We start from the raw sequence: 18,994 nt of genomic DNA, 5'->3' as shown, positions 1-18,994 counted from the left end.
GCGCGTCAGGCAAATAGGCAGGCTTCATCCCCGGCCTCTAGCGACTGTGGAAGTCGCTACAGTAGCGAGTAAATAAAGAGCAGTGCTTCTACATTAAGCCTGTGGACTGAGGAAGATGAATTTGTGGAGCATAATAATTATATTAAGACACAGAATTGGAGAAAATAGTTATTCTTACCAAGGTCATCTAGTCATCATTTACCTGAGTTGAATTTTCTTTAGTAGCTAAAGCTGGAGTTCTATCAAATTTTACTTTGTGTAGTGTGTGAATGTGTGTGTGAATGGGTGAATGACTGAATGTAGTGTAAAGCGCTTTGGGGTCCTTGGGGACTAGTTAAGCGCTATACAAGTGCAGGCCATTTTTACCATTTACTTTTGATTTTAAAATTGAAGCTACAAAAAGAACTCGCTGTATTGAAAGATGTATTAAAATACTTTAAGGCATGAGCTAAAGGAGATAAATGAAGACTAAGAGAAAAAACAACCACGTGAGCTTAATCTCAAAATGGATGATGGGGAAAGAGAAACATTGCAACGTCAGTCAGAAAATTCTTGTGTCCACATAGGAAAAAAAAATCTCACAGTCAGCAGGACTGAGTAAAAAGGATATGGGACTTCATGGTGTTATGCAGAAGTTCTGGCTAGAAACGCATCAGAAACAAAAGATCTCATAATGGCAACCAATTAAAAACAATTAAAAAGTGATGGATAAAATTAGGGATGCACCGATACCGGTATCGGGTATCGGCCTCGATACCACATTTTCTAAAGTACTCGTTAAAAGTCCCCCGATACCGGGGACCGATACCACGGTCTGAGACCTGTCTATGTTTGAGCTGCATGTAAGGGGTTAATCACAGGCGCCGAGTGCCCGCCCCCAGGCCCCGGCTGCAGCTCAGAGCTGGGAGAAGGGCAGGCGAGACAAGTCAGCCGTGTGGAACTATTTCAAAGTGAACGAAGACGCGAAAACAAAGGCGGACTGCAAATTGTGCTCAGCGAAATTGTCCAGAGGAGGCTCAAAAGGTAGCGCATTTAACACAAGTAATTTAATCAAGCACCTAAAATCCCAACATGAGTTTACAAAGAGTTTACCCACACTTATTTACCCATGCTTATTAGCACAGAGGAGCATAGATGATGCTATAGCAGTGGGACGGAAAATAGTTGGGCATTTTAAACATTCCGCCTTAGCCTACTCCCGCCTCGAGGACATTCAGGGACAGCTCAACCAGCCAATAAAGAGACTGCAGCACGACGTACAGACGCGCTGGAACAGCACGTATTACATGCTCCGGTCCCTCATTGAGCAAAAGCGAGTGCCGGGCGTGTCCGAGCACGAACTCCCTGACTATCTCACCGCTCACCAATGGGCTCATATGGAGACGACTGTTGCCATCCTCGCCCCCTTTGAGGAACTAACTAAAAAAGTGAGAAGCTACGACGCACTAGCCTCTGATGTCATCCCAGCTGTGACTGTGCTAGTGAGACTTCTAAACAGAGAAACAGACAAACAAATTTAAATTAAATTTTTTTTATAATTATTTATTCTGTAATATGTTGCATACAACATGCTTTTCATTTTAAAAAAATGTTCTTAATTCCAAACTAGTCCCTTGTTGTTGTTGTTGGGTTTTTTTTTGTTAAATTATAGGACTAAAGCTGTTACCTGTAAATTTAAATCATGTTTTTATTAAGTACTCTGTATCGGCGAGTACTGAAATGCAAGTACTCGTACTCGTTTCCAAAAAAGTGGTATCGGTGCATCCCTAGATAAAATTATAAAATACAGTATGGAAAAAAGAGTATGACATAAGAAATATGTCATAAATATGTCCTTAAAAAAGCAAAACTACATACAGAAATCCAAGAGCCACATTAGACCAAACCACAGGCAAGTGTTGACTGTCAAAAGGTTTTCACGGACAAAACCTGCCAAAGGATGTTGAAGTGCGACAAACATTTGCAAACTTGTTAAATGCCTGTCTGTAAGCATTGCCTCACCTGGGTGTGATTTCTCAGATTTATTAAAAGCAATGCATTGTAAATATCTAAAAAATAAAATATTGCTAGTCAAAACTAAGTTGAAATCTCAGGTTAAGTGTCTCAAAAATGCAACATATTTCTGTATAAGTGGAAATTTACAGAGGTTTTTATTCCTACATTCTCTCTTTTGGCTGTAAGTTTTCGTTGTTTACTTTTTGAATCATTCGTCTCATGGTCTTGGGCTCATGTTTTCCTTGTACTCTGCTGCTTGTATTGTTCCTAGATTTGTGTAAGCTATAGCTGGTTTCTGCTGTTTATTCAAAGGAGCTTGCAGCTTGGAGCTGCTGTTTATTGTTCTTCCAGGGGTTTTGTATTCCACTGTTGTCCTGAGCGCCTGTTACTTTGTATTCTGGCTTTTGCCAGTGTGTAAAGTCTATTATGAGTCTTTGTTTTTTTGTCTATTCAGACTTCCCCAGTATTCTTTTGCTTCTTGTCAAGCATTGCTCTTCGTGTCAGGTGTTATTGTCATCTTACTTCCTCTTTGATTTTTACAGTCATTTCTCTTTTGTGGTTTCTTTTTAATTTCCTTCCCCAATTCCTGTAATCAGATTTGGTTAGCTGTGAGTTGTTCCCAGAGTGTCTCTGCTCTGCTCTCATCACTTTACTATTATTTGTAAATTCACTGGTATAGTTTGAGCTGTTTGAAAATAACCGCTCATATATTGCTTCTCACTTCCTTATAATAAATATTTTAAGTTAATCGGTTACAGTGACTATTCGGTCAGTGCTGCCCACACTTGTTGCTGAATTGGTGGAGGAGGTCGCACTCAGTCACCCAAACAACTCTGTGTGGTGGTCCACCCTGCCTCTGGCATTCCTATGGCACGATGTTAATGGATTGTTGCACTCATGTCATTTTCTCCAGATCTGTGGTGCCTTTTTATAGAGTTGGGTGTGTTTGACACAGCAGTGGTAATCTGGGACTTTGGGGTGTCACAATGCTTTTATAACCCACAAACGTGTGTCACCCACACTTCGATGAATGCACCAGAAGAAGCTGGGGTTCAGGATGTGCAAAAGGATAATTTAGCATGCAGGGTGGAGCATCCAGGGATCAAACTACCAACTTTTCTAATTAGGTAAATTAAAATGAGGTTCTCTCCCACTTCACTGAGTCTGTATTTTGTTGATGCTTTACTGTAAACCTTTAAAGGACAATATGAACGCTTCAGCAGTTGAATTAAATGAATGTTAATTGTCAATTAAATGAGGAGTGTGTTGACATCAAACTCTGTAACCCCAGGTAACTGCAGAACTTCACACTCTTTTCTCTTTGGAATCAAAAATCCTAGATGTCTTGATTACAAGTGCACTGGAGAAAACAGTTCTAACTAAGTCTGAGGCTGATTACGTCCAGGAAGCACCAACCCAGCAGTCAAACCCTCTCCTTTGGTTTGAACTAACGAGACAGTCATATGGCTGAATTACCCCCTCAGTTTTGTTCACCATTCACAACCAGCTCCTTCACTCATCATGTCCTCATGTGTCTGCATGGGTTCTCTCCCAGCTTACTCCCAAAGTCCAAAGACATCCAGTTAGTGGGGTTAGGTTTATTAGTGATTCTAAATTGCCCATAGATGTGAATGCATGTCTATTACTCTCTGTTAGACCTGTGACAAACTGGCTAGGGCATAGGTGTCAAACTCTGGCCCGCGGGCCAAATTTGGCCCACAGCCTAATTACATTTGGGGAATGCGAAGCCATACCAAATTACTATTAGAGCTGGCCTACTGGTATTATACAGCTGATATATATATATTGTCTAGTATTAAGCTTTGCTTGTTCCATATTCAGTTTTTCAGCAAAACTTGTTTGAGTCCATAAGAAGAGATTCATTCTTATATCTGGAGGAAGATTTTTTTTTTTTTCAATAAATAATATTAATGTTAGCCCGCGACTTTGTTCCAGTTTTGAATTTTGGCCCACTGTGTATTTGAGTTTGACACCCCTGGTCTAGGGTGTACCCTCTCTCTTTCTGTATGTTAGCTGGAATATATTTAAGCTCCCCCAGTGACCTTGAGTTGAATAAGAAAAAGAAAACAGATGGATGACTATTTGAGCGTTCCTTTTCCAAGTTTGTCTTTTGTTTTTACTTTCGTTTGCTCTGCCTTGATTGTATTCACCTTTTCATATATATATATAGGCATTTGTTGTAATGTCACTAATGGGAGTATCAAGATGATGTTTCAGATTTATTTAATTCTTCCAGCAGCTATTTAATAGTATCATTTTATTTGCTCTGTAAACAACTTGCATGAATCTCTTTCCAGATCCTGTGTTTAAATCTGCACACGTCAGCCCAAAGTGTGCACTTATTAGAGAGGAGCTCACATACAAGTAGGGCTGGGTATCGTCACTGATTTCTAGAATTGATTCAATTCCGATTCACAAGGTCCCGAATCGATTCGATCCACGATTCAATTTGATTCGATTCAATTAGATTTAAATCTGGGAAATTTTGACAGTCAGAAATATTATAATTCAGATCAGTACATTTACATATTTTTGTATCTATAAAAAGGAAGCTGACACACGCAAGACTTTATCAAAGGCGTGAGCATCACAGCAGAGGCCTTTGTGTCAAAGTAGCTGAAGATAAAACACAGAAAAACATGAAGGTGATTTTCCTGGCCTGGGATTTTATAAAAATATTCTGCAATAGATCAAAAACGAAAGAAAACCATTAATCAACATATGAACATTACCTCTGACGTTACAGCGGTTTTATTAGAGACACGGCTAAGCGTTTTGCATTTTTCATAATTTTAAGAAGTTTGAATTTGTTCAGTATTGAGGTAATGAGGTTTTCTTTTCGGGAGAATGTAAAAGGGGAAAAAAACAGCGCTGTAAACAACAGTAGACTGGTGCGTAACAAGCAAGCTGTTCTTGAAGTACAGAGAGAGAGAGAGAGAAAGAGGGAGGGGGAGAGAGAGAGAGAGAGAGAGAGCTGTGCATCGTGGTGGAAGCAAAACAGTAAAAGAATGAATTTATGACGATGTTTATGTGAAGCGTAGTTTGGATCTTCTTTTGCTGCTGGTTCGGTCAATATTGTTTGGAGAGAGGTAAAACTGACAGCTTTAGAATCAGCACAAAAAGGGCGTAAACACAAAGGTGGACCCGCCGACAGATCAGAATCAGCGAGCTGTCAGCTTTCAGCCCCGACCGTGAGAAAGGCGACATCTAACTGATTCTGATCCGGGGGTTGCGCTGTGTGTTTAAGTGCAGAATCCATGTACCTGCTCTCATTTACTGTCTTAGCTGTTTGGTGGTTGTTGAAAGTTTGTGAGATTTCACCAGAGATTCTGGCATTTCGGGCAAAATAAATTTATATTAAAAAATTGATTCAGGATTTTAATGAATCGATTTTACGTTATCCAAGCCAAAATCGATTTTAATCGATAAATCGATTATAAAAACCCACCCCTACATACAAGGTCTTCAAAAAATCAGGCCCCATCTTATCTTAATGACCTTGTAGTACCATATCACCCTATTAGAGCACTTCGCTCTCGCTCTGCAGGCCTACTTGTTGTTCCTAGAGTATTTAAAAGTAGAATGGGAGGCAGAGCCTTCAGTTTTCAGGCCCCTCTTCTGTGGAACCAGCTTCCAGTTTGGATCCAGGAGACAGACACTATCTCTACTTTTCAGATAAGGCTTAAAACTTTCCTTTTTGCTAAAGCATATAGTTAGGGCTGGACCAGGTGACCCTGAATCCTCCCTTAGTTATGTTGCAATAGACGTAGGCTGCCGGGGATTCCCATGATGCATTGAGTTTTAATAGTCCTCTCTGCATTGAATCATATCTGTTATTAACCTCTGTCTCTCTTCCACAGCATGTCTTTTATCCTGTCTTCCTTCTCTCACCCCAACCGGTTGCAGCAGATGGCCCCGTCCCTCCCTGAGCCTGGTTCTGCCGGAGGTTTCTTCCTGTTAAAAGGGAGTTTTTCCTTCCCACTGTCACCAAAGTGCTTGCTCATAGGGGGTCATATGATTGTTGGGTTTTTCACTGTATCTATTATTGTACGATCTACTGTACAATATAAAGCGCCTTGAGGCGACTGTTGTTGTGATTTGGCGCTATATGACCCCTGTTTCAATCCAGGGGGTCAGTGTTGACATTGTGGAGGACTATAAATACCTTGGAGTACACATTGACAATAAACTGGACTGGGCTAAAAACACCACAGCACTTTACAGGAAGGGCCAGAGTCGTCTCTATTTTTTGAGGCGACTGAGGTCCTTCAACATCTGCCAGAAAATGCTGAGGATTTTCTATGAGTCTGTGGTGGCCAGTGCGATCCTCTATGCTGTTGCATGCTGGGGGAGCAGGCTGAGGGTCGCAGATGCCAACAGACTTAATAAACTGATCCGTAAGGCCAGCAATGTTGTGGGGATGGAGCTGGACTTCCTCAAGGTGGTGTCGGAGAGGCGGATGCTGTCCAAGATAAAGACAATGTTGGATAACACCTCCCACCCACTCCATGACATGTTGGTCAGTCACAGGAGCTCGTTCAGTGAGAGACTGAGATTACCGAAAAGCACCACTGAACGACACAGGAAATCATTCCTGCCTGTGGCCATCTCCCTGTACAACGCATCCACTTAACACACTGTTTGCTGCTACAACTACACATGTTTCTTTTCCAACTATTTATTTATAAGTGACTTATGTATGTATGTATGTATATATATGTATATATTGTACTATTCTTAGTTAGCGTATTGTCTGTCTTGTCTTAATGTTGGTTTAAAATGGAGCACTGTAACAAAAAATAATTTCCCCCAGGGATCAATAAAGTATTCTGATTCTGATTCTGATATATAAATAAAATTGAATTGAATTGAAATGAATTACTTTTCCACATCAGAAAGATCCGATTTCGGTTGTTCTGACTAGAATGCCTTCTGGGAGACGTTTTCTTGCCCTGTCGTACCAGGAGAAGGCCCCAGGGAAGACCTCGGGTGTGCTTGAGAGATTATAGATCTATAGGCTTCTCAGCTTAAGCTGTCAGCCCCACAATCCCACCAACTGGATAAGTGGAAGTGGATAGATAGATAGATAGATAGATAGATAGATAGATAGATAATTTGATAAACTGCTCAGATCATCTTATTTCACCACACTGACTGCATCCAATTACACGTGTACCCCATAATGTAAACAATGTGACACACAGGTCACATTTCACAGAACAAAGAATAACAAAATAAATAAATACAGTAAATACAGAATATATTCCCATAATCAAATGTTTCTGAACAAATATTCCATTATTCTTCCATGTAATGCTTTTATATGATCAGCTGGAAATACTCAGACAATTATCCACATAAATTACTTCATCCACATACGCCTCTGAGTTATCTCGCTGAAATAACCTGAAACACATGCGTGCATATCCAAAGGTGCTACTTCAGTTGCAAAAATGATACAGCAAAAAATACTTTTAACTGCTGAAGATTTCCACAAATATCTCTGGAGAAGGAGAGGTTTTAAACAAAGCAAAATCCACCCCAAATGTCGATAAAATTCATATTGGCTTTACAAAATGATACAAGCAGAATGCTAACAGAACAGGTATGTTAAGCTGTTTCAACCTGGTCCCCTGTTGGTGTTTTTATGTATGTAAATATTAAGATGCCATTCTAAGGTTAATCATGAAACACATTCATTATTGGAAGGTTCATGTCAGATACAGACATCTGATAGCGAGGCTCAGCATTTGATGTCACCTGGGAAACACTTGTAAACATGCTATCTGAAGCAGACAGGAATAAGATTTCTTTTTAATTGCAATTCTTTCATCAATACAACAGAGCAAAAACACCAGAAAGAATAAATCAGCACAGATATAAAGTGATACAAAACTAGACTTACCAGGAGTCAAAACAAACAAATTAACCATTAAAATGAGAGTCTACTCGTACAATTTTTTTGTTTATTTTTTCTATTTTTTCCCATTTTATTATTTAAAACAAGAAAATGATTTTTATCTTGTGAAAATTTGCATTTGTACATGCAAAACTCATAAAGTGGATATTAATCTTTTCTTTTTTTTAAATAATATTGTTTGATCTCTGTAAGAAGCCCAAGAGCCCAGAAAACAGTCCAGGAGGCCGGCCGGGCGGGAGGCACCGGCGGCGACGTAGTTCAGGGGGCCGTCCACGATGGCGGCGTAGTCCAGGGGGCCGTCCATGACGGTAACGATGTCCGGTCATCGGCCTGGAAAGCGTGCAGGACGAGCAGGCCGGGCAGGACAAGCAGGCCCAGACGGCATGGGGACCTCAGGCACACACGAAGCTGAACACTCTGAGGCTGGACCAGGCGGAGCTGCAGAGGCTGGACCGGACCAGGCGGAAGCAGATGCTGCGGGCGGCGTGGATGTTGAGGTTGCAGGCGGTCGAGCCGGTGGTGGCTGAATGGCCTCGCCACAACCGTCAGCAGACACTGAGATGTGCTGGCTGGGTCCTCCCAGACCCCCAGCTGACGAGGCAAGAGGCTGAACGGGCCCCTCGGACCCCCCAGCTGTCGAGGCAAGAGGCTGAACGGGCCCCTCGGACCCTCCAGCAGAGACTGGTGGCTGAACGGGCCCCTCGGGCCCTCCAGCGGAGACTGGTGGCTGAACGGGCTCCTCGGGCCCTCCAGTGGGAACAGACAACACGTTCACACTCCCAAAGCATAACATTTGACGCTAGGTGACAAATCGTCAACATATTACGTTTTCGGCTACCCACCACGTTCCTAAATGACGACCTCGGAAAAAAGAGGAAATATGAGAACCGTCTGGACTCCATCTACACATGTTCGCTCTTTTTCTTCAAATCGCTTAGAAACACGCTATTTAACATCATTATAGTCCTGGTTAAGATCAGGAATAAGCAGTGTTGGGTAAGTTACTTTAAAATAGTAACTTGGTTACATTACTAGTTACTTCTCTCAAAAGTAACTCAGTTACTTCAAGTTACTCGTTATTTTCAAAGTAACTAGTTACTAGGGAAAGTAACTTTGGTTTGCTTGCTTACTTGCCACAAGTGCACTGTGCCACCTACCAATAGAAAGGAAAAGATAATGTGCATATTTCCACGAGAGAAATCCCACGCCTGGACCGTCGTTGACTGCTGCCATGATTCTAGCCTACGTCACAGCGTCATGTGCGCCTTTTACATCCAACACAAAAACCGCAGTCGTGGTGCTTTCGATTGTACTCAGAACTCAGAAATTCTGCCTTCTGAATAGGAAGATGTAGGCAACACCAGACTGCAGATGAGCTGCATACAGGGCTGGACTGGGACAGAAAATCGTCCCGGGCATTTTGACATTATAGGAAAAATCATAAAGCCTTTGAATGAAAATAAACACTGTTGTGACAGTGATGTTCACTGTTTTGATGGTATATATGCATCAATCTATCAATCGTTTGTTGTAAGATTCAGATAATTATTTTTTAAAAGCGAGACATTTTAAATGAGAATAACAAAGAAAAGTATTTCTTTGTGCCCCCCTCTCCCTGTTAATGCCCTACATGCCCCCCTGGCAACACTTTGCTAGATCCGCACCTGCACAGTTACCAGCTGTCAGCTACCTAAAAAAGGATCCTGGGGTTATTTGTCTCTCAGAAACAGTTCATAACTTCCCTTCAACTCATTCATGCCACCTAAAAGGTAAACCTGTTTCTCCATCACCTGTTCAGCTCTGATGATTCAGTAAGGACATCTCCTGGTTTCATCTTCATGTTTCCCTCTCACCAGATAACCAAACCATATCATGACCAGCAGCTTTACAGCTGTGGCTCCAGCAAACATCAGCTGATACTAGAAATTAATATTAAATAAATTCTAACAACAGCTGATCAAGCTTAAACGTGCTGCTGTTGTTTAGCGTGACATCCGCTGGTTTCCTCTTTCGGCGCAAAGTGGGCGATAAACAAGAGCCGATCAGCTGATCATTGATCAGTTTTCATGATTGAAGTAGAAACGGGAGAGGGAGGGGGGAGAGGATGAGAGAAGAAGAGGCAGCTGTGCAGCAAAGACACAGAAAAACTCCAGCTTTGTGCCTTTTTTCATTGTAGCTGAATTACGGGACAAACTGTTCCTTTTCACCTCAATAAGAAATGCATAATATTTTCTCTGAATACCAGACGGGACGGTTGGCAACTCTAATAACTTATGAACAAAATAAAGTTAAACATCATTAACTTCATAGCACCCACCCAGCTGTGTAGAAACTCCGTCATGCTAGCTAGCACGCAGTACGGAAAAAGTAGGAATAACGAAAATAAACTCCACCTAAACTTGGTTTATATCTGACCCAGAGAGACTGCAGGTCATAACTTCTTACCTGAAGTTCAGTTCACACTTGGACCGGCGGCCGCCTCGGGTCTCTTTTCCTCCTGCGTCCCCTTTCCCTCCTCCACCTGCTGGCCTCCACCACTTGCTAATGTTACTGAATCTGTGGAAGCTCCGCGATAGCCACCACACGAAGTAACGAGTAACGACCCTATCTAAATCCCAGTAACAAGTAACGAGTAACGACCCTATCAAAATCCCCGTAACGACTAACGCGTTCCTGATTTTGGCATAATAACTAGTTACCGTGCTCGTTACCACAATAATAACGTAGTTACTGTAACGCGTTACTTAATAACGCGTTAGTCCCAACACTGGGAATAAGGTTATGGTTACAGCTAGGGATAAGGTTAGGTTTAGGGCTGGAATACAGGGCTGGAACGTCCATTACCGCGGGAGCGTCATTGCACTGGATTCCAGCCATAACCCGCCGCGTACCATAAGAACGCCGAAGGTCTCCTTTCACGTTCCTCAGGAACGCCGCGGGACGTGACAAGACGTCGACATGTTACGCCTCGGGAGTGAGAACGGGCTGGAACAGACGGCTGAAGCGGTTCCTCGGACCCTCCAGCGGGAACAGACGGCTGAAGCGGTTCCTCGGACCCCCCAGCAGGAAGAGACGGCTGAAGCGGTTCTCCAGAACCCCCAGCGGGAACAACAGGTGGCAGAACAGAAGATTGAGGAGAGGAGCGACGGTGGCGTCGTTTCCTTCTGAATGAGGGAACTGAAACTGGCAGAGAAACGGAGACCTCTTCATCGTCCGACCACATAGCTGCCAGGAAAAACGCAGGCGAATGAGAACCCGGCTGGTGTGGGGAGGGAGAGGAAGTCCGTGGCAATGTTGAGACAGGTGGAGAGTGTGTGTTGTCCTGGGGCAGCGGTGGGGAAGATGTAGTGAGTGAGAGAGCAAGCTCACCAGCCTTGACTTGCTCTCTCCAGGCAGTAATGGTGCCGTCCAACTTAGTGTCCTTAGCAAACTGAGAAAGCTGAGGGTTATGGCGAATGATGGCATCTACTGCACTTAGCCCGACTGCCATAGTCCGTAAATCCTGTCACTGGGCAATGCGGTCGAGCAGACTCACCATCCACATCATCTCGCCGTTGAACTCTGAGAAAAAAAGAGTCTGCAGGGTCCATGTTCTGGTTGCGATCTTCTGTTATGAGTGGCTGTGTGTAGACAGGAATAGGACCCAAGGTGCAGACTCCAGAGACAGTCGTGAACTCAAAACAGCTTTAATGTAAATGTTGCAGCTTTAAGGCAGGGATGACTCCTGGAGTTGCTTTCTCACTGCATATGCTTTATTTCACAATCAGATCATAACAAAAACATACAGCAGCTCCTCTCCAACTCCTAGCCCTTTGCTGCGGTGGAAAAAGAACGACTCCAATCCCCTTCAGGGAACATACGTACAAAAGAGTTTTCCTGACACACCAATGGGGCGTTCAATGCCATCTTGTAAATATGAGTACACTGGCAGAATAACAGTTCAAATGAAAAATATACCAGAACAAACAAGCAAACAAAAAAGAAGTGTGGGGTACCTTTGAACCAATGAACAAAGTATAACAATTTATACTTTTTAACATAACCCGGCCCCGTCAATATGTGTATCTCTCACACTCTCCCCCACTCGAGAAATGTCGTCCCGACATAAATGTACCTTTTAATCTACAATCCATAGGGAACAATAGAATGGCATGGACTATTTACCAGGTTACATTACACCTTTTTTTTTTTTTTAAGTTACTCAAACTACCGTGCACTGTAGTTGTGTATACTCCTGATCTAATCAGTTTAGCTTTTTTTTTTGTTTTTAGTCCAACATTCAATCTATCAAATTACCATGCTATTTGTACTCTCCTGTAAGGGCATTAACTTTGTCCACATCTCATCTGAACACTAAGCATCTTCCCTTTACTCATACACATGTTCGGCCTGCAATCCAAGTGTCACGATATTTCAATCAACATAGGTACATTTGTTACAATCTGAAATAGGGGTACCAAGTGTAAACATATCTTCCTCTTTTACCAAGGTCGCCAGTAACCTTGAATATTCACACATTTGGTGGCCACTATTCTTTCTTCAAGACTTGGTTGTCCAAGTTTACTATAAGTCAAAGTCTGTGGTCTCCTCCTTTCTCTCTTTGGGTATGGACTTGGCTTGTCTGTTTCCAAAGCCTCTTCGACATCAGAGCTGCTGTCCACCTCCCCTGCACCCACAATAGCCACATCCTCTGGTTCCATATTGTCCATTTTCTCCTCATCAGCTTGGCTGGGGTCCCCCTGGCCATCTCCTGACATGTGAGGAAGCTCATCTGGCTCACCCCCGTCCCTTAGTGGCATAAACTCTGCCGCTGTGGGGTCCAATGTAGGTGAACACTGAGGCTCAGGATAAGGCCAGGTGAAAACCGCATCAGAAAACTCATCTGTGTCCTCCTCCTCCTCACTCCCCACTTGTGTCGGAGTCATGCATGTTTGTTTCCGTTTGTTATAATGTCTTTTCCTTGTTTTAGTACTAGTTACAGTTGCCTCCTTATCTGCTGGGAGCGGAAGAAAATCGCAAGGCAACAACATATTCCTGTGCAAAATCCTTGTCCTGCCTTTACCATTCTCTGGCTCTAACTCAAACACAGGACTGTCCTCTCCCTTTTGTCTTTTAATGATGTAGATGTTGTCTTCCCAATAGGAGCGGATTTTACCTGGCCCACCCCTCTCCACAACATTTCTAACAAGGACACGACTCCCTATTTGAAGTGGTGGACCATGCACACTTTTGTTGTACTGCCTTTTACCTCGGTCAGCTGACTTAGCTGCATTTTTGGAGGCGACAGTGTAAGCTTCAGCCATTCTCCTTCTCCATCTGTCCACATAGTCCTGGTAGGAGCCTGAACTGTCCTCCTGCTCAATGCCAAAAAGAAGGTCAACTGGTAACCGTGGTGACCTACCAAACATTAGGAGAAAAGGAGGGTAGCCAGTGGCCTCATTAACAGTACAATTGTAGGCATGTACAACTTTATGGAGGTGGCTTTTCCAGTCTCTTTTCTGTTCCTCTGTTAGTGTTCTTAACATCGAGAGCAAGGTCCTGTTGAATCTTTCGGTCTGCCCATTTCCTTGTGGGTGATAAGAAGTAGTGTGTGACCCTTTAACACCAGCCAGTTCTTTTAAATGGTGCAATAGTCTATTCTCAAACTCTCGCCCCAAATCGTGGTGTAGTTTTTCTGGAAAACCAAACCTGAGACAATAATCATTGAATAGTTTTTCTGCTACAGTCTTAGCTGACTTATTTGTAGTTGCGTAGGCCTGAGCGAAGCGGGTGTAGTGGTCCATAACTACAAGTATGTATTCACACCCCCCCTTGCATTGCTCCAGGTGCAAAAAGTCAACTGAAACCAACTGAAATGGATGAGTGGTCTCTATGCTCAACATAGGTGCCCGTGCCTGTCTGTTTGGCTTCCTCTGTTTGAGACACTCACAAACATTACTGACAAAGTGTTCAATGTCTCTTTGCATCTTAGGGCAGAAGAAACGATCCCTAATTAAATTTAGGGTCCTTTCTGATCCCAAGTGGCCCATCTGTTGGTGTAGTTCCTTGAGCACTAGTGGGTGGTAAACTGAGGGGAGAACTAGTTGTTTTTTGTGTCGAGTCTCTCTGAACATAGTTCCATCCTCTCTGATTTTTAGTTTGCTCCACTCTCTAGCCAATGCTTTAAACTCAGTGCTCTCAGTTTTAATTTCCTGTGTGGTGGGCCTTTTGTTTTGCACTACAGACTCGTACATTTTACCTATCACGGGGTCTTGCCGCTGTGCTGCACAGATTTCCTCTCTCGGTATTGGCTGAATCATGTCCAGCAGTTCCTCTGCTCGTGTTTGATGCTGAAGGGTGTGGAAGGAGACAGCGTTAAACATTAGAGCTTCTGTTTGCTGCACTAATATGCCCTGCTGTGAGGCTGCAACCACGTCCTGGCTAACCGTCTGTGTACAGCAGTTCATATAGTCCTCAAAATCGAGGGGCATCCTGGATAAAAAATCTGCATCTGCATTTGTTTTTCCTGACCTGTATTTTATTGTAAAGTTGAAATCTGCGAGCTCAGCCACCCAACACTGACCTGATGCATTCAACTTTGCTGTCGTTAACACATAGGTGAGTGGATTATTATCTGTATAAACCACAAAAGATGGCGCATGCAGCAAATAATCTCTGAAGCGCTCACAGACAGCCCATTTGAGAGCTAAAAACTCCAGTTTGCCAGCATGCATATGGTAATTTTTTTCTGGCGGCGTTAACGTTTTAGATCCATAAGCTATGACTCTTAACTTGCCATTACTGCGCTGGTAGAGCACTGCTCCTAACCCTGCTTGAGAAGCATCAGTATGAAGCACAAATGGTTGGTTTAGATCAGGGTAGCCTAGGATCGGAGGACTGGCCAGTTTATTGACTAAGTAAGACAAAACCTGATGGTGTGACTCTGTCCATTTCACAGGGGCTGATGAAGGCAACTGTCCTTTAGCCTGTTTGTTTTTCTCCTTCCTTCTCTTGTTCTGTGTTTTTAAGTCCTGTGGGCTACTTTTAGCATTTGTTTGGGCTGCTAGCAGTTCATACAAAGGTTTGGCGATACGTGAAAAGTCCTGTATATAGGCTCTATAATAAGATAGGAAGCCCAAAATCTGTCTCACTTCCCCCACTGTACTAGGGTGTTTCTCTTTAAGTGACATCACGGAGGCGACTTCTGCTGGATCCATACTATGGCCATCTTTTGACACCACTCTACCCAAAAACCTGACCTTAGGCTTGAACAGTTCACATTTCTTAGCAGTAAGTTTGACCCCATGTCTCTGATACCTTTGTAGCACGGCTCTTACATGCTCAACATGGTCCTCAAAAGATTTACTGTGGACCAAATTGTCATCAAGGTACGGTAGACAGATATCATCACGCAGACCCCAAAGACACTCCTCCATGCTCCTCTGGAACTCTGCTGGGGCGGAGCTGAGTCCAAATGGGATTCTAACCCACTGGTATAAACCCCAGGGGGTGATGAATGCAGTGAGTGGCTGACTGTCTCCGTCTAGGAATCCTTGATGATAAGCCTTTCCCTGGTCTAGTACTGTAAACCAGGAGCTACCAGTAAGGCTGTCCAACATGTCCTGTATCCTGGGAATAGGATGTCTGTCAGGCACCGATTTGCGATTAAGTTCTCGATAATCCACACAAAGTCTGAGGTCACCGGACTTTTTCCTAACACAGACTATCGGTGACGAATAAGGCGACTTGGATTTTGTAACCCACCCCCTATTGATCAAGTCTTGCAGGTAAGCTTTTACTTCCTGATGCAGAGGTTTAGGCACACTATTGTAAGTCTTTTGAACTGGTGTTTGGTCGTTGAGGGTGATGTGCATCCGAAGGCTAGGAATGCAGCCTACATCATTTTCGTCTTTTGCAAAAGCTTTGCATTCCTCCCTGAGCATCATCCTCACCGCCGACTGTTGGCCACTCGTTAGATGGTCTAGAACTACAGGGGGATCCCAAACACCACTTGTCTCACCTGTGGGGGCTAATGGGACTTCAACGCCTGCATCGTCTGCTGTTTTAGTTGTTGGAGTTTCTACAGGTTTTAGGGCAGCTGGGTATATTGCTTTTACGCCCTCAATGTGCCCCAGGACCACACGCGGATCTACAGTAATATTATGGCATGTGGTATTTGTGACAGATACTGGGACCATGGCTGAGTTGCCCCTTTTTACTTTAAACAATACTTCCTGCAAATGAAGCCCCTCAGGCAGGCTGGGGTTCAGAACAGGACAAAATAACATTACAGTGTCCTCGTCAGCCTGTATGCGTGTGCGACAGCGAATGGTAGTAGCTTCACTAGGGCCTAAAACAACTTTACTCCGCCCTGTCTTGACTTGGATCTCTTCCGCAGCTGTTCGATGTGTCTCTATCAACTGGATAAAAGTCTTAGCAGATCTGACGTCAATACCAAAAGCACTACTCACAATATTTGCAGCACAGTCACTGTTTTTAACACCCTGTTGTTTAAGTTGCTCGTTGATGATTTCTTCTATAACATTGTATCCAATAATGGGATCCTGAGCTACATTTGGGTCACTAGAGACCAATACGGGCACTAGGAGACTCGAGCTGGTCGTCTCCACCCCCGTCAGTCTAAACTCTACAGGGACCCACCCCATAAATGGTATCTCTGTCTGATTAGCTGCGAGCCCATTTAATGGTTCTGAACCTAAGAGTTCATCTATCCCCCTGATAGTGGTGTGAGGTAAGTGCTCGACTCTCCAGTTCTCATTTATTACGGTAGCCTGTGCACCCGTGTCCCACAATGCGGTGACTGGTACATTGTCAAAGGTGCATCTCACCATTTTTCGTCTACCAATCAGCTTCACTAATTTTTGTCCTTGCTTATCTGATAGAAGGTCAGAATATCCCATGTATGACAACCACCCCTTTTTCTCTCTTTCCCTCAAATGTTGTTCAACTAGCCTCACCGCTTTACATACATGTTTGTGATGGTGCCAGTGTTGTACCTGACAGGCTTTAGAACAGTAACTGACAGATGAGCAGCCTGCACACCTCTGGAGTGGGGTGCTGACCGACTCTCTCTGGTGGCAGCAACCACAGCGGCGGGCGGTGGGGTCACTGCTGGTCCCGTGGCAGTGGCCCTCTGGCGTTTCCCTGCAGCTGAAGTGGAGCTCGGCATCCTCTGGAGATGTGGCCAGGCTGGCCACACTTAAAGCAGTGGGTGCAGTTGTCTCCCTCTCCGTTGCTCTGGCAGGTCCTGCAGCCTTTCTTCCTCCGGGTACCCGCGGCAGCATCTGATGTCCTCTTTGTAGTCTGCGACTTGCCAGCGTTCAGGGAAGCGAGAACCATCTGCCTCACCTCTGCAACCTCGTTCCTCAGCTCTTTCACCAGGTCGTGCATTTCGGGTGGAGGATGATTTTTCTTGTCTTCCTTGGTGGCGGGGATCTGTGAGCAATCATTGATTCTTGGTGGTTTTGTATTGTTCCTCTTTAACTTGTTCAGTCTTTCTGTCTCGAGATTGGCAGCTTCATTTAGTTTCTCAATCAGCATTTCATCAGTCACATCTGGGTTGTCAAGAAGGGCTTTAATCTGGAACTTTATGTTGTCATTTTGCAGCCCAGTACCCACTGATCTCAAAAACTTCCTTTTTACCAGGTCCCGACTGTAGTGTTCTGCTTCTTTGTCCTTGGATGCGTACAGGAGGCGATCTTTAAGCTCAATGGCTCTGAATAAAAAGTCTTGAGCTGACTCTTTTGGATCTTGGGAAATATTTATCAGCTTTTGGTACAAATCAGATGTGTCATCTTCTCTGTAATGTCCTTTTAATATTGTCTTTAACTGTGTGAGTGTCAAATCAGTCTTTATTTCAAGCATATCACACAGTTTGAGACCTGGATTGATGGCTCTTATCACTGCTTCAATAACTTCTGACTCCCTGTGGCCTTTGCGGAGTCCATTTTCCATCTGATGCAGCAGGTTGGTATAGGACAGCCGATCGCGCTGCCCTCCCTCACCTATTTGGCCACAGATGCGAAACTCCCTGCGAATTGTCACCTCTGGTACTTTAGAAGACGGCAGGTTCTGGCCGTGGCTCGGGGCAGCGTCCGCCATCTTGAGTTTCTGCCCTATCGCTCTAATTTCTTCCTGCAGCTCGTCATACTTGTCTCTTGCGTCTGAAGGGCGGGAAAAATCACTCTCGGCCGCATTGTCTTTAGCTTTATATTCGCCCAAAAACGATAAAAGTTCTTTCACAAACTGTACAGCATCGTCTGGTGTATAACTGTTTTCCACCTCGTCCAGTTTATGTTCTATAACTTTCATCAGTTGGCGTCTGGAAGTGTCTTTTGTAGGCTCATCTAGCGGTGTAGCAAAGCCTTTCACATTATAACCCACTTCTATGAGCTGATCACGACTTAGCTGGCAGAGTGTGGCGGTGATCTTATCTCGTAGGGCTTCTACCTCCATTGTGGGTACTCACAAGCTTGTCTTTAGCCCGTCAGATTTCAGGTCCGGTGCTTGGAGAAAGGTTTTTCTTCAGCGGTGCGGTAGCGCTAACGTTAGCCGCTAATGGCGCTAACCAGGCTTCTGCTTCACTCTCGTGCTGGAAGTTCTTCACAGAGGTGTGGACTCGAGTCACATGACTTGGACTCGAGTCAGACTCGAGTCATTAATTTTATGACTTTAGACTTGACTTGAAAAAATGTTCTAAGACTTGTGACTTGACTTGGACTTTTACACCAATGACCTGGGACTTGAATTGGACTTGAACCGGTTTACTTGAAAAGACTTGATATTTCACCCCAAATATAAAATTTAACATGCATAGAGATTGAAAATGTGACGTCATTCAGGGGTAAAACCGCAAAGGATTCTGGGAACTCGTGGCAAGAGGTACTAGCGCGCGCAGGCTTTCAATTGAAATCAGTTATACAGCGATAAAAAGAAACACAAAAATGTCAAGAAGCTGTTGTATTATTGACTGCAATAGCCGGTCGCATGACAGCCACGGGAAGCCGACAGGTAAAGAGATCGGTTGTTATCGAATTACGTCGTTGAAGAGAAATTGTT

At 43.8% G+C, this 18,994-nt stretch overlaps 1 protein-coding gene across 1 annotated transcript; it reads right to left on the bottom strand.

Moving 5' to 3' along the window:
• Positions 1–17,041: 17,041 nt before the first annotated feature.
• LOC147316827 (uncharacterized) lies at positions 17,042–18,391 on the bottom strand. The gene has a single exon (XM_086313055.1). The coding sequence runs from the start codon at positions 18,389–18,391 to the stop codon at positions 17,042–17,044; it is 1,350 nt and encodes a 449-aa protein (XP_086169181.1).
• Positions 18,392–18,994: the final 603 nt, after the last annotated feature.

Source organism: Aulonocara sp. 'chitande type north' Nkhata Bay, linkage group LG12, assembly GCF_057382095.1.
Source record: "Aulonocara sp. 'chitande type north' Nkhata Bay isolate Kocher_YH1m ecotype deep benthic linkage group LG12, A_spYH_male_GT1.1, whole genome shotgun sequence".
In the NCBI taxonomy this organism is placed as follows: domain Eukaryota; kingdom Metazoa; phylum Chordata; class Actinopteri; order Cichliformes; family Cichlidae; genus Aulonocara; species Aulonocara sp. 'chitande type north' Nkhata Bay.
This window is presented reverse-complemented; position numbering and strand designations above follow the sequence as displayed.